At 39.9% G+C, this 20,192-nt stretch overlaps 1 protein-coding gene across 2 annotated transcripts in view; it reads right to left on the bottom strand.

The window, feature by feature from the left end:
* Nucleotides 1–224: 224 nt before the first annotated feature.
* The window catches only part of C9orf72 (C9orf72-SMCR8 complex subunit), a 39,346-nt gene continuing 19,378 nt past the window's right edge, over nt 225–20,192 (bottom strand). Inside the window, exons 8-12 of one of the 2 annotated variants that reach the window (XR_005720672.1) lie at nt 19,363–19,598; nt 16,565–16,622; nt 15,433–15,542; nt 14,473–15,327; nt 225–235 (exon numbers count right to left, since the gene is read on the bottom strand). Coding sequence is in view for 1 of the 2 variants with exons in the window: in XM_040237940.1 (XP_040093874.1) it covers nt 15,141–15,327; nt 15,433–15,542; nt 16,565–16,622; nt 19,363–19,598 (591 nt within the window). In the remaining variant the exon portion in view is untranslated. Of the gene's footprint in view, nt 236–13,495; nt 15,328–15,432; nt 15,543–16,564; nt 16,623–19,362; nt 19,599–20,192 lie in introns of those variants that run through there. The other variant, XM_040237940.1, reaches the window with a different exon arrangement.

Below are 20,192 nucleotides of genomic sequence, written 5' to 3'. Positions count from 1 at the left end.
GATAAGGGCTGGGATCCCAAAAGCTAGGCTAGAGATCAGGGGGATTTAATGATTTTGTTAACAGTTCTTAATGGAGAAAAATGACCTCAAGGAGCTTCCAAAGTAATGTCTGAAGCTGTAACTCAAAAGGCAATAAGCAGTAGACAAAAATGAATATCTTGTTGAATAAATTGTGTTCAGAAACTGCTGTTTGCAGGGCAATCCTGGACCTACAAATCTGAATTCAGAGCACAACCTCAAATACAGGAGGCTCAAAAGTTTCTAAAAGAGGGCAAAAATGGACAATGAGAACAACTGGCCACTCCCAACCTTTGGACAAGTATGGTTCTCACCACTTCCACTTCACAGATAAAGGAACTAAGGCTGGAAGGATTAAGTGATTCACCCAAGATGACACGACCACTAAAACTGAGACACTGAATCTGGATTTCATGACCATCAGTGTTCTGTGTATCCTGATACATAAGTGGAAAAGGCCACAGGGTGTATCAGTCCCAGGTGAGGAGGTTGTCAGCTTTTAGGCTCTTTCACATCCCAGGTTCCTATGGGATGAAGGTGAAGGTGAAGTCGCTCAGTCGTGTCCGACTCTTTGCGACCCCGTGGACTGTAACCTACTAGGCTTCTCTGTCCATGGGATTCTCCAGGCAAGAATACTGGAGTGGATTACCATTTCCTTCTCAAGAGGATCTTCCCGACCCAGGGACTGAACCCAGGTCTCCCGCATTGGAGGCAGACGCTTTAACCTCTGAGCCACCAGGGATAAGTCCGAGGAATTTGGATGTGGCCACTCATGAGTCTCACTTCCAAGCTCTTCTAGGGAAAAGAGAGAGAAGCCAGAATTATCTGAAAGATGAAGTATAGAGAGACAAGGTTCATAGTAATTAAGAGAATGGGCTTTGAAGTCTGAAAGACTGAGGTTAGCTGTGTCTAGTCTCTCTGAGTCAGCTTCTCATTTCATAAAATAAGGGAAATGACACACGTAATTGTACGGACTCAATGTAGGGCTGCATGTAACGTGCTTAGCAGAGTACCTGTCACTCTAAGCGCTGACAGGTAAGTGCTCTAAAACCTATGTCCTCTTCCTTCCAGTCATTCTCACGCCACCCTCACACAGCCCCTCCCCCAGGAGAGTAAGCTGTCCAGGCACTCAGCGCGTGTTACACTCCACACTGAATCCAGAAGACCCACTGTCCCTGGGGGTGACATCTCCTGGGACTGGGAACAAAAAGAGAATGTTTCTGGTGAGGTCGATACAGAATGAATAACATTCACATTTCTTGTCAAGTCAGTGCAGCTTATTTTTCATCATTTTCAGTTCATGCTTTATACATACATTTCCTGGAAGAGGACAGTCATGCTGGTCTTCAGTGGTGTTATGGGAAAAGTCCTAGAAAGATTCTGTGGCCAGACCTTTTCATTAAAGATTCCTCTGAGAGGGCACCAAAAGAGCAAAGGAATGTCAGAAGGGTATCACCATAGCAACATCATAACAGTCAGATTGAAATAGAGTAAAAATGGAGAGAGCGTGTATGCCTTGTCATTGATGAACATAGGCTCACAGTTACGTTGCCCTGGAGAGCAGTGCTCAGAGTTCAAGGGCTACTCCAGTTCGGTTTGGTGAGAGGTGAGATTTGGTGAAAATTCTGTTCATTTGGGCTGAGTTATTGTGTGCTAACCTGATTACTACAGGTGGCTTGCTAACAAACAGTAGATGGTATCAGAGTCTCTCCTTTGATCCCAAGCAATGATGATTTGCAAGCCTAAGTGTCTACATAACAAATCAAAAGTAAGGGCTTACCCACTTTGATTTTGTTTACAAAACTCTGACTAGTCACAAGTTTGGAGGGATTGTCTCAGTGCTTTATGGGATCTGTGATACTAGCATTTATGTTAGTGAATTCTGGGTTCTGGAAATAAATGTACATATCTCCCCCAAAGCACTGAAATAATGGCAATTCAAAGAAAAGTGTATATGTGTGTGTGTGTGTGTGTGTATGTGTGTGTGTGTGTATGTATATATATATATATCAAGCAATTTCAAACCAGGACAAAACTCCATGTTATCCATGTTGTTTTTAAAATGACACTGGATGTCCATAGTCATTTCTGCTGAAATGATACTCTATGATACTGTTCAAAGTCCTAGCAGCAGCTAAAAAAAAAAGAAGTGTAATTTAGAATCACAATGGATAATTACCTGCCTTCAATTCTATAGGCATAGAATGAATATTCTTTCCTAAATTGTTTATTGAAAGGAGACTGTGAGCCTTCTTTCTGTTTTTAAGATCTGTTTGCATTTTTCATAGTGACCCAATGTTCTTTCAGTTCTTCCCTACTAGACTAGATTTAGGGTTTCTAATATAATTTGAATCTTTAATGGGTGACTCTTCTTCTCATCAGAAGATAAGCCTGATGTTTTCGCTCGGGCCTGACACAAGCTGAGTGTGGTACACTTGTGCTTGGCCTCAGCACTTGAATAATGGAGAGAAATTGTCTCACCATTAAACAGGTCAACTTAGATATGATCCAAGGAGGGATGGTTACCAGGAGAACCAGCAACTAACGTAGTCTTCTTTGCTGCTGCTGCTGCTAAGTCGCTTCAGTCGTGTCCGACTCTGTGCGACCCCATAGACGGCAGCCCATCAGGCTCCCCCGTCCCTGGGATTCTCCAGGCAATAAGGACCAGGTATTCTAGTTCCCCCAAATCAATTTAAGAGTGAGTTTTGAGCACCTGTCTCAAGTGGGAAAATCAGACCATTGTATGCTCATGGATTTGGGAAGTCATGCTCTCAGAGTAGTTCATACAGAAGGGCATAGGAAGATAGAGAAGAAGCTGGTGTGTCATGGATGTTTCGAACTTGCTTACATCCCCTTCCTTCTTTCAAATAGGAACATAACATGGGTATCAAATAGACTTTCTCTTCAAGAGGAGAAAACACCGCCATACCTTTGTGATCAGTGTCTACCCACTGGGTGGCCAATAAGTCAGTCATGAGTCCCTGCCTACCTTGTAGGGCCAACCAAGAAGTTGTGCAGATATAGTTCTCCTTGAATATCTGTGCAAAGAAACAAAAGAAACTACTGTCAGACTCAAGGTGCCGTGGAAGAACTTCTCCTAAGCAACCCCTGCCTTCCCAGCCTAAAAAATAAACAAGATTTTCCTTTTCCTATCATAATTAAGGCAAGACACAAAAGCGAGGACATCACTTACTCTGTTCTACATTAGCCTCCAGCTGTTTCACCTACTCAGGACCCTCTTTCCTCAAGATTCCAATTAGATTTGATATACTGCTCAATATTAATTTCCTCCTAAGAAGCTACATCACCATTTGGAAAGCCCCTTGGGTTGAATAATTATTGAATTTCTGAATGGCCTCCAGCCAACCTCAAATGTGTCCAGTAATATGAAAAAGACTTTGCCCTGGGCATTGAGCAGCCCTGATGATGCTTTTCTGAAGAAGCACAGCTCTCTGAAAGGTTTTCAGGGAAGTTTCATTTTAAACTGTCCCTGAGTCTTACGGTCTGCTCAGTAGAGTCCCTGTTGGATTATTTCCTTCCTTCTTTCTTTTACTTATTCTCTCTTCTTCCCTTCTACTATCCCTCTCTCTTTCCTTCCTTTCTTTCTCTCCTTTCCTTCCTTTGTTACTTTGTTCCAGAGAGGATTTATGACAGCTAGGTCCCTCATCAAGATTTCCACCTAGCATTCCAGAAGAAATCTCCTTTTTTATAAAAATAGAATTACACTTCCATTCCCTTTCCATGGCTTTTTGCTTTCCTGGGTTCTTTTTTGTTTGTCTCAGCAGATGCTAAATCAGGTTTTCACTTGAAGTGGTTTCTCATTGCTACTCAAGTTGGGGCAGAGTCTTCACCAGAAACCCAAAAGAAAGCACAAGTGAAGAGTTGGAAAGACTTTAGAGTTGATTTGCTTCAGTGTCTACTACAGCTCCAGAATTTTTCAGGCAATGGAGGGCAGGGGATTCATATTTATTGAGTGCCTGGTATGTGCTAGGAGCTGTGTTGGGCATTTTCACTTCTATTAGCGCCTCTCATCCTCACAATGACCTTGGATGGTAGGTATGCTTCATCCTCATAGTGGCTTTTCCTCTTTTTTCTTTTAGTCAGCCTGCTCTCTAACTCCAGCTTCTTATAATCACCTCCCAAATAAACTCATTGTCCTGGAGTCCTTGTCTTAGGCTCTTATTTGAGGGGAATCCAAACCAAAATCCTTGGGTTCCTGCTGGACTGGAAATGAAAACCGTCTTGCATGCTGATTAGTAAGGTAGAAGGTTATTGTCCTGAGTTCTGCAAGAAAATAAACTAAACCAGAGAGAAACCCTGAAGCAGAGGAGACAATTCCAAGCCAGGAACTCTATTAAGAAAATTTCCCTTGAGTAGAGCTTTCTTTGAGAAAATATATGCAAAGTGTTCACTCAACATGCGTGGCAGACAATACATCCAAACAGTCAACGTTTTTCTCTTCTGAATAAATCTTCAATAGAAGTCCCCTGGTCATCCTCCCTTCTCTTTATCTGGCAGTCTATTTTTAAAAATTATTTCTTGGGCTGTGCTGCGTCTTCATTACTGCTCTCAGGTTTTTTTCTCTAGCGGTGGCAAGTAGGGGCTTCTCACTGTGGTGACTTCTCTCATTGTGGCGGCTTCTCTCGTTGTGCAGCGCAGGCTCTACGGTACTCGGGCTTCGGTAGTTGCGGCGTGGTGGACTCAGGACGCGGCTCCTGGGCTCTCGTGCACAGGCGCAATAGCTGTGGCGCAGGCGCTTAGTTGTTCCACTGCTTGTGGGATCCTCCTGGACTAGGGGATCAAACCCGTGCCTCCTGCATTGGTAAGCAGAGTTTTTACCACTGAGCCACTGAGGAAGAAACCCTGTCCATCAGTCTAAAGTGCACCCTGGGGAATCTCAATTCCTGCCATTGGAGATAATGACCTTTCCCCCTGCTGCTCACGCAAAGTACAAGACACAGCCATCCTTCTCTACCTGGAAGGCAGCACAGAGTGTCAGCTGAAATAAGTTGTGGGCCATAGAGGCAGGTCAGGTTCCAGTCAGCTGGGTGACTAAGTCTTACCGGTTTTGCTGCAGAAAGGATCTCCCAGATTCAGCGGCCGAAAACCCTAAGGCTAATGTCTTGCTCACGTGACGTGCTTGGATTTGGTGGATGGGGGTGGGGGAGGTTGTGCTTCCAAGGCTCCCGCAGCAGAACTGAGGCTGTGGAGCAGCCACTTTCCAGAATGCTGATGGTCGCTGTGACAGAGTGAAAAAGAGGCAGAGCTCACACTGATTTTGTTCATTCTAAGCGACCCATGTCTCTTGCTTAAGGTGAAGGTAAAGTACTGTCCAACTTTTAGGTAAGAGAAAAGAGAGAGATCGAAAAGCAAGACACTTGTGAAAAATGTCTATTTGGACAATCTTTCCACCTGAGTTTCAGTGTCTTTGTGGTGTACCATGCTGCTGCTGCTAAGTCGCTTCAGTCGTGTCCGACCCTGTGCGACCCCATAGACGGCGGCCCACCAGGCTCCCCCGTCCCTGGGATTCTCCAGGCAAGAACACTAGAGTGGGTTGCCATTTCCTTCTCCGGTGCATGAAAGTGAAAAGTGAAAGGAAAGGTGCTCAGTCGTGTCCGACTCTTAGCGACCCCATGGACTGCAGCCCACCAGGCTCCTCCGTCCATGGGATTTTCCAGGCAAGAGTACTGTGTACCATGGGGGTATTCAATTTCTGAGGTTGTTGTGAGGGTTAAATGAGAAATGGCACATAACCATTATTCCATAGATGTGGCTTATTTGTATGCCTGAAATATAGTATTAAGGCTTACTATAAACAATAGCAAGCTCTTCAACCCTTTTCTATAAATTGCCCTGTCTAGTCTTTAAAAATGATTCCTGTGCACTTTCTCTGAATTTCTCCAACTTCTGTCTGTTCTGAGATGTGGATTCTAGCAGTGTTCTCAGTCTAGAAAGGCCCACACTACTACTAAGAGATAAGAGTACTCTATTTTTTTTTTTTTTTGGAAGGGGAACTATTTGAATATAAAATAATGATCGTGATATTTAGTATATAGCAAGTATTGTTCTGGTATAGCGATGAAGCAGTGCAGAAGTTCATCAGAACAGTATGGGCTTCATTAGAAAGAATACATTACTATGATGCTCAGAAAACTCAGGCTGGGTATGAAGTTCCTAGAACAGCACGGGCTTCCTTGGCCAAGTGTGTTATTATAATTTCAGTGGAACCATTATCCTGTCAAGAAAACACGAGGTAAAACCTGCAGGAGCTCCCTGTGACTTCATGAGAGAGAGTGGATGCTGACTTTCCCTGGGGAAGGCGGAAGCCTGGTGGGGTCTGAGCAAGGGCCTGAGGCATAGCCTGTACCCACAGCTGCCTCCTAGTCCCTCATCAGCCTAGCTTTTGGCTCGGAAAGCTAGCACTTTGAGAATCTCGTCAGGAGACTTTCTCATTTTTCTTGGGTTGATCCCACCCCTCCTCCTCGCTCCCCATCATCTTTTCACATGATGGCCATCAACTCCTAGTTTTATAAGGTGTTCTTTATTCTGGCAGAATTTAGGCCAGGGACTTTCTGTTCAGCAAATGGCTTGGCTCCCGAGGACCCTGGGGCTGTTTACATTTTTTAGGACTTGCTATTGCGAAACCCTAGTTTATTTTACGTAGTTGGACTGCTTTTGCCAGAATGAATTCATTTGCTCAAGTTATTTTTAAAATGTGGTTTTTCTTAGTTTTTTAAGAGAAGCTCTAGTCTCTTGTTTGTGTGGATCTAGGCCAGAAAACAAAACAAAACAAAACAAAAACGCCAAGTCTTTTGATGGAAGCCAGAAAAAACGTCTAGCCAATGTGGATCAAAGGAGGTTCTCAGCTTTGAACAGAAAAGTCTCTCCTCCCTGAATGCCGACTTAACACACGCAGTGGTGCTAGTCCCAGGGCTGAAATCCTTGACGCTTCCAGAACCAGGAAGGCCCTGCAAATGAGTCTCAGACTGCTCCTGCAGGTATGCTGGAGGAGGCTTTCAGGATAGTTACTGAGAAAAAAAATACCTTCTGCAGCCACTTGGCGCCTCCACAGTCCAGCAGGGAAATGACTGGAGGCTGCAGGGCCACACACCCACTACCTCGTCTGGGCCAAATGGGCTGGATTCACCAAACTACCTTGCAAACAATTTTTTTGTGTGTGTGAGTGAGTGTGCTTTTATTTCCTTTTTTTTAAAAAAATTTTTTATTGAAATATAATTGATTTAGTGTTGCGTTAATTTCTGCTGTATAGCAAAGTGATGCCTATATTCTTTTTCATGTTCTTTTCCATCATGGTTTATCACAGGGTATTGAATATATTTCCCTGTGCTATACAGTAGGACCTTGTTGTTTATCCATCCTGTGTATAATCGTTTGCATCTGCTAATCCCAAACTCTCGGTCCATCCCTCCCCCTTGGCACCCTCAAGTCTGACCTGTGTCTGTGAGTCTATTTCTCTTTTGTAGTTAAGTTTGTTTGTGGCATTTTTAGATCCCACATATAAGTGACATCGTAAGGTGCTTGTCTTTCTCTCTCTGACTTTTTCACTTAGTAGATAATCTCTAGGTCCATTCATATTGCTGCAAATGGCATTATGTCATTCTTTTTTTTTAATGGCGGAGTAGTATTCCATTGAATGTAAGCACCACATCTTCTTTATCCATGCATCCGTTGGTGGACATTTAGGTTGCTTCTATGTCTTGGCTGGGGAAGCAGAAACTCCTCTGAGAATCTGATGAAAGCTGTGGCTCCACCACTCAGAAAAGTATAGGTACATACAAACATTTGTCAGTGGTATTGTTGGGATAACATCCAAGAACTCCCAAGGTGGGAATGGGGGGCGTAAATCCCATTGCTTCAGAATTTGGGGAAACTCAAAACTGAGATTAATGGTATGTGGATACTATTCATTCTTTTGGAACTTGTTGAGTTCCTGTTTCATGGCAGGCACTACACTGGAAGATGGGGACACAGTAGTGCAGAAGACAAGGATCCAGTCTCGAGTGTGAAGGCTGCAGTTTAATGGAGACAAACCTAGAATAATTGTGATTATAATGAGTTAAGTGTTATGCTAGGCCTGTGAGTATGGAAACTTCCAAGAACTCTGAATGAAGGGTAATTAATTCAACACATATTTGATAAACATATTATGTGCTAGATAATTAGGTATAAGCTAGTGCACACTGTCTTTGCCTCAAGGAGCTTAAAGTTTGGATGCTCTAAATCCAAAGTTGAGGGAGGGGCCTGGAAGAGCAGGATACCAGGTACAGGTAAACCCTGATGGACAAGGAAGTCCATCCAGGTGAAGGGGGTGAGCATCCCAGGCAGTGAGAGCAGTGATGAGAGCAAGGTGGGTGGGGAAACACAAACAGTCCATCTCTACATGGGGATGAGCGGTGAGGGCAGAGTGGAGAGGTCTGCTGGGTTGGATCCCACAGGTCCCTGTGCTTCACCCAAGGACGGTGGGTTTTATACTGTGTCAAAGGTTGTCACTGAGGGTTTTTTTTGTTTTTTCCTAAAGTGAGTGAAGTTAAAGAGGAGATATTAGAAAGATTGCTCTGCTTTCTGTGGAGAAAATGGATTGGGGTGGTGGAGGGGCATGGTGCCTAGTAGGTGAAAAGACCAGAGAGGGGAATCTGTTGAGTTAGTGTGGGTGAGCGATGAAGTCCTAGCAATGACAGTGGAACTGGAGTGGAGAGATTTGAAAAACAGGGTGAAGCCTCTGGATAGTACCTCTCAGGTTGTGATGGAGTCACACTAATAAAACAAGCTTGCTACTGAGGTGGCATCCTTTAGAATCATGGCTGCAGAACTGCTGTGGCTTAATAATCAGATGTGGAAACTCTACATTCAGTTGCTTAATGATGCTGATAATGACACTGATAGCATGGACAACAGTGGTAAGTGAATCTTGTTCACTTACCCTGTGCCCGTTACACCCTTTCACGTGTTCTGCATATATCAACCTACTTTTTTTTTTTAATGACTTTATGATGTAAGTTCCATTATTCCTGTGGAATAGATGAGGATATTGAGATACCACAGATAAGTTCAATACCTTGTCCAAGCTCACACAGCCAAGAAGTAGAAAAACAGATTTGAAGTCTCGTTCCACACTCCTATCAAAACTACTCTTTTCCTACAATGACAGATATAGTGTCTTTTCCTGTAAAATTCCGTATGAGCACTAAAGTGGGGATTTTCAATTTGTTCTGAACATTGTAGTTCAGTTAGTTAGTTCAGTCGCTCAGTCGTGTCTGACTCTTTGCGACTCTATGAATCATAGCACGCCAGGCCTCCCTGTCCATCACCAACTCTCTGAGTTCACTCAGACTCACGTCCATCGAGTTGGTGATGCCATCCAGCCATCTCATCCTCTGTTGTCCCCTCGTCCTCCTGCCCCCAATCCCTCCCAGCATCAGAGTCTTTTCCAATGAGTCAACTCTTTGCATGAGGTGGCCAAAGTACTGGAGTTTCAGCTTTAGCATCATTCCCTCCTAAGAAATCCCAGGACTTATCTCCTTTAGGATGGACTGGTTGGATCTCCTTGCAGTCCAAGGGACTCTCAAGAGTCTTCTCCAACACCACAGCTCAAAAGCATCAATTCTTCAGTGCTCAGCTTTCTTCACAGTCTAACTATCACATCCATACATGACCATTGGAAAAACCATAGCCTTGACTAGACTGACCTTAGTCGGCAAAGTAATGTCTCTGCTTTTGAATATGCTATCTAGGTTGGTCATAACTTTTCTTCCAAGGAGTAAGCGTCTTTTAATTTCATGGCTGCAGTCACCATCTGCAGTGATTTTGAAGCCCCCCAAAATAAAGTCTGACACTGTTGCCACTGTTTCCCCATCTATTTCCCATGAAGTGAACGTTGTAGCCACAATAAAAAATTTCCATGCCACTCACATCCTCCAGAAACGTAGTAAGTGAGGTGCTAAGTTGCTTCAGTTGCGTCTGACTCATTGTGACCCCATGGACTGTAGCCCACCAGGCTATTCTGTCCATAGGATTCTCCAGGCAAGAATACTGGAGGGGCTGCCAGTTCCTCCTCCAAATAAGTGAGGTGCATGAAGCAAAATGCTGGGTGTGAAGGTTTTTGCAGATTCAGTTCCCCAAAAACAGAAAAGCAGAAAAAACAAACAATGGTGTTTTCGAACAATGAATGCTGTTTTCCTTGAGCCATAAGGGAGTTTTAAAACTTGACAAATCTATTTAGCTTTCAAAGCATTCCATACTCCCCACCCACAAGCAAATGCCAGAAGGTGCCAGTCTGAGCCAATTCTGAGCTCAGGAATGATTTTCTCAATACTAGATCAGATTTCTTCAATGTCCATGCTCCACAAACCGATGCTTACCTTTGTTCTAATGGGTCTGATGAAAACTGCTTAGCAATTTATCAAGCTACTAATGTAAAAAGGACATTTCAGCAAGAGATGAGGTAGTGAGACACAAATGCAGAAACAGAAAATGACAGGGTCTTACTACTTTAAAGAGACTGAAAATCACTGCATTAAGATCTTTGAAACTTTAGAGCTAGGCTGTGCATAGGCTCAGTTTGATGGACTTTCTTGGGGGGAAAAGGCTTCCAATTACGTAAAGTAATTTCCTTATTTTGCAGGAACTAATTTTTTTGGAGAGGACAAAGAAAATCATGTTTAATAAACTCATATTCACTGAACTAACTTTTCTGGAAGCATGCCCTTTGACTTGACACCATGCTAGACACAGATGCAAAAATGAAAAAGGCATCTATCTTGTCCAGACTTTAGCAGTGGAGAAAGAAAAGCAAAGAAATGGTGTTAACAGACACAGCAAAAGAACGTACCAGGAAATTAGAAGTGAGACACTGAGAAGTGAGGATATAGGGAGGAACAGAAACTGTGGCTCAAGATTTTGGCCTTAAATTTGGGAGTGATGCAGAGCCATTAAACAGAAGTGATGATCAGATTTGATTTTAGAAGGATCATGCTGTTATCAGTGTGAAGATTGGGTTGCAGTGGGGAGATCAAAGGCAGGATCAGCTGCAATCTTCATAAAAATCATTCCAGAACATTTTGATATCTCCCTGGCTGCTCTCTAATTCGCTTCCTCTTGTCCCACGGACATAAGATTTATAATCTTTAAAATGCTATTTACTTTCCAAGTATTTTAGGTTTTCCCAGATACCTGTTACTGACTTTTATTTCCATTTACTCTGTATGACTCGAATCCTTTTATTGTTATGGAGACTTGCTTTATGGCCCAGAATACGATCATCTTAGTACATGCACCATGTGCTCTTGAAAAGAATGTGTATTCTACCATTGTTGGGTATCGCTGCATTCTAAGTCACGCGCATCAAATTGGCTGATAGTTTTTGCTCAAGTCTTCTATATCCTCACTGTTTAGATTTTTTTTTTTTGTTAAGTCGTTCATTAAAATTGAGTCTATGCATAATCTAGCTCTAGAATTTGTCTTCTTGTTCTAACACTGAAAGAAATTTTCAAATCTCCAATTATAATTACAGACTTGTTAATTTCTCCTTATAGTTTTATCAGTTTTTACTTCAAGAATTTTGAAGCTGTTATGTAAACAAGTATTTAGGATTTTTGTGTCTTCTTGCTGAATTGACCCTTTATTTGGCATTATGAAATACTCTTTATCTTTGGTAATATTCTTTGCTGGGAAACCTACTTGGTCTGATATTAATATAGCCACTCCTGCTTTCTTTTGATTAGTGTTAGTATGGTGTATCTTTTTCTACTTTTTTAATCTGTTTGCCCTTTATTTTCAACATATGCTTTTTGTTGGTAGCATATAGTTGGATCTTGTTTTTTACCCAATCTAGACAATCTCTGCCTTTTAATTGGGGTATTTAGAATATTTATATTTAACTCTTTTCAAAAGATAATTGACTGTTTAAGCAAACATAATAACAAAGTGTGGAGCTTATACTATATGCAGAAGTAAAACATGAGGCCACAACAGCACAAAGCCAAGAAGAGACAAATGAAAATTTTTCATTATGTCAAGTGGTGTATCACCTGAATGTAGACAGGTATGTAAAAGATATACATACTATAACCCTAAAGTAATCACTGAAATAAAACAGAGTTGTAACTAATAAATGAACAAAAGAGATAAAATGCAATCATAAAAAATACTCAATCCAAAAGAAAGCAGAAAAGGAAGAAAAAGAGAACAAAGAAAAAATGGAAACAGCAAGAGGATATATATTTAATATAAACATATCAACAATCACATTAAATGCAAAAGCTCCAAACACCCTGATTAAAAGGTAATGATTGTCAGACTGGGTAAAAGCAGGTATAAAACCACTCATCAGGTACTGAGCTAAGTACCTTACACAGTCTCATGAAATCCTCTTTAACAAGCATGATGTTATCATCATGCCTTCATTTCAAATATTTAAAAAATGAGCCTCAGAGAGGTTAAGTAACTTCTCCAAGTAGCACAGCAGGGCACTGCAGAGTGCTAATGAGCATATAATACTTGCTTCATTCCCTTCCCTCCATTTCAGCAGCACTGAGTACCTGTTTCATGGAGCTGTGCCACATGACAACTTCTATAACTGCTTGAGATGAAATCCAGTTTACCCATCTGAGTGACCACGGTCTGTGTATTACATACACTTACTTAATCTCTAGCTTCCTCATCTGTAAAATGGAACTAATACCTGCCTCATAGTGGTGTTGTGATGATAAGATTCAGAAAGTCCAGTTGGTAGTGTGTGTTAAATGGGGGTGTAACAAATGTTTTTGTTACTTTTAGCTGTACCCTAAAGATCACACGAGAAATATCAATTTGTACAATTCCATGTCAATACCAAAAGTGTTATAGAAATGTGATGTTCACTATCTTCCTCTTTGACCTGCAACATTACAGAAACAGATTCTAGTGGCAACTGTCTCATTCCTAATTTTCAGCATTATATGGAGTTCAGGTTTCCTCTTTGAGAATTTAGCAATGTAATGAATCAGTCTTCTTCTAGAGAAACCTTTCAACTCAACTGTTATATTTATGAACTAATTTTTTTCCTTAGAGTAAAAATGTCAATCTTATTTGTTTTCTAGATTGAAGGGTTTAGATTTCTTACACTGTCACATTGTATACCTATATTGGCAACCTGGAAGGAATAACTTCAGCTTAGGTTGTATTATTATAATAGTAACTAAGAAAAAAGAATTTGCCCAAGCATTATCTTATATCTGCTATTTTAATATGTAAATTAAAAAATCAGAATGTGATCTTGGGAATTAATAGACAAAACCAACCAAATAAACAAATGAACAAAAAAAACCAAATATGATTCCAGCATCATACAGAACCTGAAAATATATTTTCTTTCAAAAGAGAATATCGGTAAAATAAATGTTTAGATACACGATGATTGTCAGCTAAGAAGGAAGCCAATCACCTGTTCAATATAGCACTGCTTTTCTGAGCAAATAACTGAAAGAGACAAAATTTCCGACATTTTATTCAAAATTCTCCATCTAGGAGCAAAGACATATAACAATGTGCACACATGCTTTAATAACTTATTTCACTGTACAACCTGCATCCCAAACAACGGTACAATAAATGAGCAAAAGAAAATAATTAGCACTTAAATAATCTAGCAAGTAAATAGCACTGAATACGGGGTTCAGCAAGGTGGTTTCTGTACACTGTTTCATGACTGAGCCATACCACCCCTCATCTGGTTGAGTGTGTGTCTAAAAATCGAGATGTCTACACTTTCCCTATTAGTGATGTGAAAGGCTGGTAGGACCTATGTTGGTTCTGGTTAAATTCGGTGGGCAAAGGTGGAGGGGCTCTACTACTTTTCTCCCTTTCTTATACATATCTTTCCCTTTTATGTTACTTTCACAGTTTTAAATAAAAAATGTATTTTATGATTGTATATATTGTTTTGTCAATACTGTTTTAGCACAGAATTAGGTTAATTGGGTATTTTATAGCTAGCACAATGGTCCAAATACAGGAAGGAAACAAAGAAATTGACCACTTAGTTCTGCCAAAGTAGCACCTAGTAAAAACAGCAGGTCAGTAAAGTTTCTCTGCTAGTCCTTGTATGAAGGCAAAGAGACATGGCAACAACTCCAAAAACACAGGCAGAAACTTAAGGAAGATGATGTTATTCTCGTGCTTGAAAAAGAATCTTGCTAGTGAGTATTTTTCTATTCCACTTAATAATCTGAGTTATAATGATTACTAAATCAGAGCAAGACTATACAAGAGGAAAACAAGATAAACATGAGTGACTAAGGAAATCTGACCTTCTTCCAAGTGATTACATTTTCCAAGGGGAAAAAAAGGCACAGGAGGTACACATTTCAGTTTGGCTCAAAAATAATGAAAAGTAACTGGAAAAGTTGGCAATAACTATGGAAACATTAAAATCCAGTTCTCTGTATTTTCTGTGACAGACTTCAACAAACAGAAAAAAACACCCTGACCGTGGTTCATCATCATCGGGACTATACAGTGCCTGACGCTTCTACCCAGACTGAATCCCAAGGAGTACGTCTGCAAAGTAGGATCTTGTAACTGACTTCAACAACACGTATGCTCGATCAATATTTTCTTTCTAAAACTTAATCCATGTTCAAGCTACCTTCCTTCTGTGGAGCTGAAAGAATCTAAATGCTCTGGTTAGTAGCTGATTGTAAAAGTATTATAGTAACCCCACATACCAAGGAACATCAAGAGATGAAAAGTCAACTAGTCTTATGCCTGTGAAAGCTAACTCAGATATCACTTTGATACTTGTAAACCATGAATCGTAAGTTTCAAAAAACAGCAGTTGTGGTCAAGTTTATATCCTACATCTTTAAAAGACAGCAATACTATTTATTATAATTGTAAACATAATAAGTCTGTCTCCGAAGACAGCACATCCAGGAAAAGGTGCATTTATCGTAACCTGACATCCCCTTATAGACTTTTTGTGACAACCGTAGTGTAACTAACTAACTGCCGTTGCTAAGTAGGACTCTAGAACATGACTGGAGGGAGTCACCTTTCCCAACATCACCGACCTACGTTAGCAGCAATTATGGATTGTGACGAAACATTCTTAACAGGTTACACATTTAAAACGTCATTAGAACATCTCTTTCTTGGACACTGGTATAGAAAGGTCTTCCAAAGATAAAGGAGTGGAGGCCTGGCTTAATTTTCTCAGCCAGAGCCATTATTATGTTAAGATCGCCCTCTGCTGTTAAATCAAGGTCTACCTTCAGGTTCCGAAGCGATTTAAAGGGCTTTTTCCCCTTCTGCCTACAAATAATGATACAAGAGAAATTATAAGATAGAAGAGGTCCAAAGGGGACAAAATGAAAGCAATTAATGAAGGTTTTTCTTCCATGGAGGAGTCTAACTTACGTATCATCTTCTATATATTTTATTAGGGTCAAGGCTTTTCTGTGAAGGACGAGCAAAAACTGCGCGAGGAAAGTACTCCTGAGAGACAGACCGGGTTTCAAATGAAAGACCTGCAGGAAAATGAAGCATGCTTATAACTAATTTGCTCCTGTTCTGCTTATCCACAGCATGTTTCTGCTGATAATGCCTGGCAGGTAACCCACGTTTGAGCAGCTCTCCCTAATCGTCTCCATAGATGGGTACATCCTGGTGGACAGGAGGTGATGGACATACCGGAGGTCTGACAGTTCTGCTTCCTCTTTAAGAATGGACACAAAATTGTCCTTCTACCTTAGACTACAATCATATTTATTTTGTTATTAAAAATCATGATGTAGGTTACTTCTGGTTGTGTTACTTAGCTTTTCTCTGCCCACATCTGCAATTAAAACTGGAGCTCCTAGAGGTTGAGCTGTGCTTACACGATGGTTTTGAGATATTCATATTTTTCTATTTTGAGGGGTGGGAGTGCATGGGTAGTGGTATAACAATTTTATTTCTGCTTGGGAGGCATGGAATCACATGACTTTGAATTATCCCTGACTTTGCAATATGTCACAGATCACACAGACCTGGATCCAAAATTTCTAGTTAACCTCAGGATTATATTATTTCAAAGCTACATCTATGACAACTATTTCCTGGCCTGATCCCTAGAGCGACATAATAACAAAGTCCCTCTATTTTAAGAAATAAGACCCATATAATCTAAAATTTTCTTTAAAATCTAGATCTTTTACAAAGAAATGAGACAGTAAGGATGCTATCATTTAAGTAAGTCTTAAAGACATTTTTTGCTTAATTAAGGCAAATACACAACATTTGTACAAAACCTCCCTTCACTAAAAGAAAACATTCCTGGGTTATAAATTACTGCTTAGAAGTTATTATCTGAACTGGGGGATGCTGCATCTTTAATTGTTAACATACAAACTACTTTCCACAAATAATTCAGCAGAAAAATAATTTTGACACTTTAGAAAAATCAGAGATAAAACTACAAAAGGAGCTAATTTTACAGGCATTGTGGGATATACTGAAACAGAACACATGTCCTATCATTCACTCTGACAATCTCAGGTTTAACACTTACCTGATCCAGGAAGGCTTTCACAAGAGTGTCTCTATGTAAGACATCTTGAAAAATATTCCTACGAAGGAAACAGACCAAATGTTAACATGGCTATACAAAGCTGTTTTCCACAACCTCTCACGCCAGCCAAACTGAATTATTCGAAATGGGATTATAAACATATTTATAAGAATTACATAAATACAATAAACTACAATAAATAGTTTTGGAAATACAATAAAATAGATTAATACACTCATTTTAACTCAAGGATACAATTATCTATTACTGGAGTCTGTCAGGCCATAATGTAATTATTTTCTTTTTAATAGTGTAAGCAGTCCCAGGAAAGGTACGTATGTATCTATCAATGTATTTTAATACCTCAATCTTATAAAAAATATTGAGAGCCTTAGGCAATTGTTAAATGCAACTACCAATTCCTGCCATCTTGAAAACATAAAACAGCAACAAAAATAAATATATGCCACTACTATCAAAAACCAAAACAAAAGGTCAACTTCATGTACTAATAACTCCTAATAAGCAGTCTTGGAAGAAAAAAAAAGCAAGAGGATGAATGTTAGGAAACATTCAAGTGGGAATAAGGAACACACACAGATGATTATCTCCAACGTCTTGCCCACTGGGTATGCATCCACAAGTCCATCATCTGGTGAGTATCATGAATCAGCTACCTAAGAAAACGTTAGCTACATCGGCAATGAGCAGAGTCAGAAATTAAGTTCTAATTCACACTTGAGATAATATTCATCTACCATACAACTTAAGATACTGTAGGCATTTTAAAAAGACTGTCTATTTCCCACGTCCCAACCCCTTTTGATCTTTCTCTTCTTCCTTCCCTCTCCTTGCCTTCTACTTGCCTAAGGAATTTACTGGGATACTAGGCTATAATCAAGTCAGAGGGGTAATATAACATTTACTAAGGTAAGCAATTTTCAACTGAAAAGAAAGAAAATAGTAGGGATCATCATATACCTGACGGAAGTAGCAAGGAAAGAGATGTGTGTGCAGATGTAAATAGCAAAGTGCCTAAAACTTCCTAGTTTTAGGGAATGGGTGTTCCCTACTACAGAAGAAGGAAACTCAGAAAAGGGGAAAAAAAAATCAGCATTTCACAATTACTGGCTGTTCAACTGGTGGCCAGTGTGGGTACTGACAGCACCCACTTTCTGGCTTTGGAGAGAGAATTTAGCTATTTAAGTCTAGTGTTCTGAACATATCTGCTTTATAATTTGATTGTCTTGGTCAAAAGGGAATTAGATGAAGCAAAGTGTCATAAGAAGAGTTATTTTCAGTGACTGATTTTTCATGTTTAGGCAGTGAGTGAAATTATTTTTAAAGAGTTAAAATTAAAAATATCTTAAAAAGAAGTAATATTGCTTAACATAAACTAAAAAGTAAAACATGTCCATAAAACATGAAAGTTAATAATACATCAATCTAGAGTTTGAAAATATTATTTGTTGATAATTTTATGTTTAGAAAATTTACTTAACAGCTGGAAACAAATTTTAAAAGTTCATGACATTATTTGTTATGATCAGCAAAACAAGAACAGGTGGCTCATCATAGTTTGTCAAATCAGCAAAGCCAACATAACTAGCTAAAATGAGTAAGACATATTAAAACCATAGATGTAGCTCCTCTAAAAAAAAATTCCAGAACTTTAGATAAAGTTCACTAAATTCCCACCAAAGAGCTCTCCAGCTACCTACCAAAAAAACAGAAAAAATGGACAGCCAGGAAAAGCTGGTTCCTAATGAAGCCATCTTTCCCTATCTAGAGACACATGAGGCTGAGGATTCCTAGGACATGGTGTTCCTCTGCTATGCCTGCGGGCAACACCTGCTGTCTGACTACTGGTGCTTCACAAGTCTGTTGCCTCAGCTCAAAATTTTTCTGTAAGACACAGGATACGGTTGCTTGCTCCAATTTTACTGCTGCCTTATCCACTCAAACCTGGATTATTTACTACTAGTCAGCATTTACTGAGCACACTCTATATGCCGGGTACAGAGAACTGTGAGAGAATACGACAATTTATTTTCCTGATTTCAGAACACTATTTAAGTGTTTTACAATTCAGATTTCTTTTTTTTCTTAATTGGGTCCACATTCAACATTTTATTGTCGTTACTTTTTCTGTTAATTTACCGATCATACCTTATGGTAAGAAATGAATAACACAATACAAGAGAATATAAAAGAATGCTCTATTGATGTATTTTCACACTTTTGCTGTATTTTATATTTATATATCAAGGGGAAAAAAAAGACTTAGCATTCCCTCTTTGGTTTAGTTAATAAATAAGCTTCTTAATGACCTTTACACACTAGTCTATAAGCATTGGAAGGACCTGGGTCTGGGGCTGTCTGCTTGGCCACTATTAACCTTAACATCACTGATTCAATGGACATGAACTTGGGTGAACTCCAGGAGATGGTGAGGGACAGGGGAGGCCTGGCGTGCTGCAGCCCACGGGGTGGCAAAGAGTCGGACACGACCTGGCGACTGAACAACAACAAACCTTAGCACCTTGTAACTAGGGGCTCAATGTATATCTGTTAATTCAGTACTTATTTTTAAGGACTAATCTAACTTACCTTATGGCAAACACAATCATACTAAGAAAAACAGACATTTAAGAAAAACAATGCTTGATTCACCAAAGATTCCTTCTAGCATAATTAACATGTCTTCCCCTTTTAAACACTGAATTGTTTGTTTCTACTCATAAGACAGTTTCCTAAAACTGCTGAATGACAACATCAGAAAGCAGGGCGCGACGTACAAGTCGGGAGTAAAGCTCTCATCTGTGTAGATGAAGGTGTCCTGAGCTACGTCTTCTTCTGAAGTGGCTCGCCAGAACGCGGCCAGCTCCGATCGCATGTACCGACGCTGATTATAAATATGCTCGTGACAAGGTGGCATCTGCTTGACGGTATTGACGTCCACGTCTATGTGTGTGGTGGGGTAGGGCGCGTACATGACCTGCCGGAAGGGAAGTACAAAGCTTCCCGTTGAATCCTGTCAGAATGCAAAGAAAACTGTCTTTTACACTGAAAGATATGAAGATTATCTTTTAATTTAAAAAACTGGCTTTAACTTAGCAGCATCAGCTCTAGAAATCTATCCCAGAATACGAATCATGTTTGTGTGTCAAGTTTGAGTGACGTGCGTGCTGCAGCATTGGGTTAAACAGTAAAACACCAGAAACACCCTGAGCATCCAAAAAGAGAAATAAATATTCATTCATCTTAAATAAATGAAAGTAATTTATTGTTTAACTGCTAAAAATTAAGTTGCCAATGTTTATGTGTTGATACTGAAAGATGTTCATAATATATTGTGAAAAAAGGAGCTTAAAACATGAAGAGTATAATCTAATTTTCTGGGCTGGGGAAAGGGGAAGATATGAAAAAATTACAAAAAGACCAGAAAGATATATGCCAAATATTAATAGGGGTTATTCAATGGATTATGAGATTACAAGTGACTTTTAATATTTTTGGTTTTTCACATGTTCTGTTCAGTATCAGTTGAATATGCATTTTTATAGTAAGTATGAAAGTGAAGTGAAGGTGAAGTCGCTCAGTCGTGTCCGACTCTTTGCGACCCTGT

Source organism: Oryx dammah, unplaced genomic scaffold, assembly GCF_014754425.2.
Source record: "Oryx dammah isolate SB20612 unplaced genomic scaffold, SCBI_Odam_1.1 HiC_scaffold_1, whole genome shotgun sequence".
Taxonomy (NCBI): domain Eukaryota; kingdom Metazoa; phylum Chordata; class Mammalia; order Artiodactyla; family Bovidae; genus Oryx; species Oryx dammah.
Note: the sequence above shows the minus strand (reverse complement) of the source record. Positions and strands in the feature narration are given on the sequence as shown.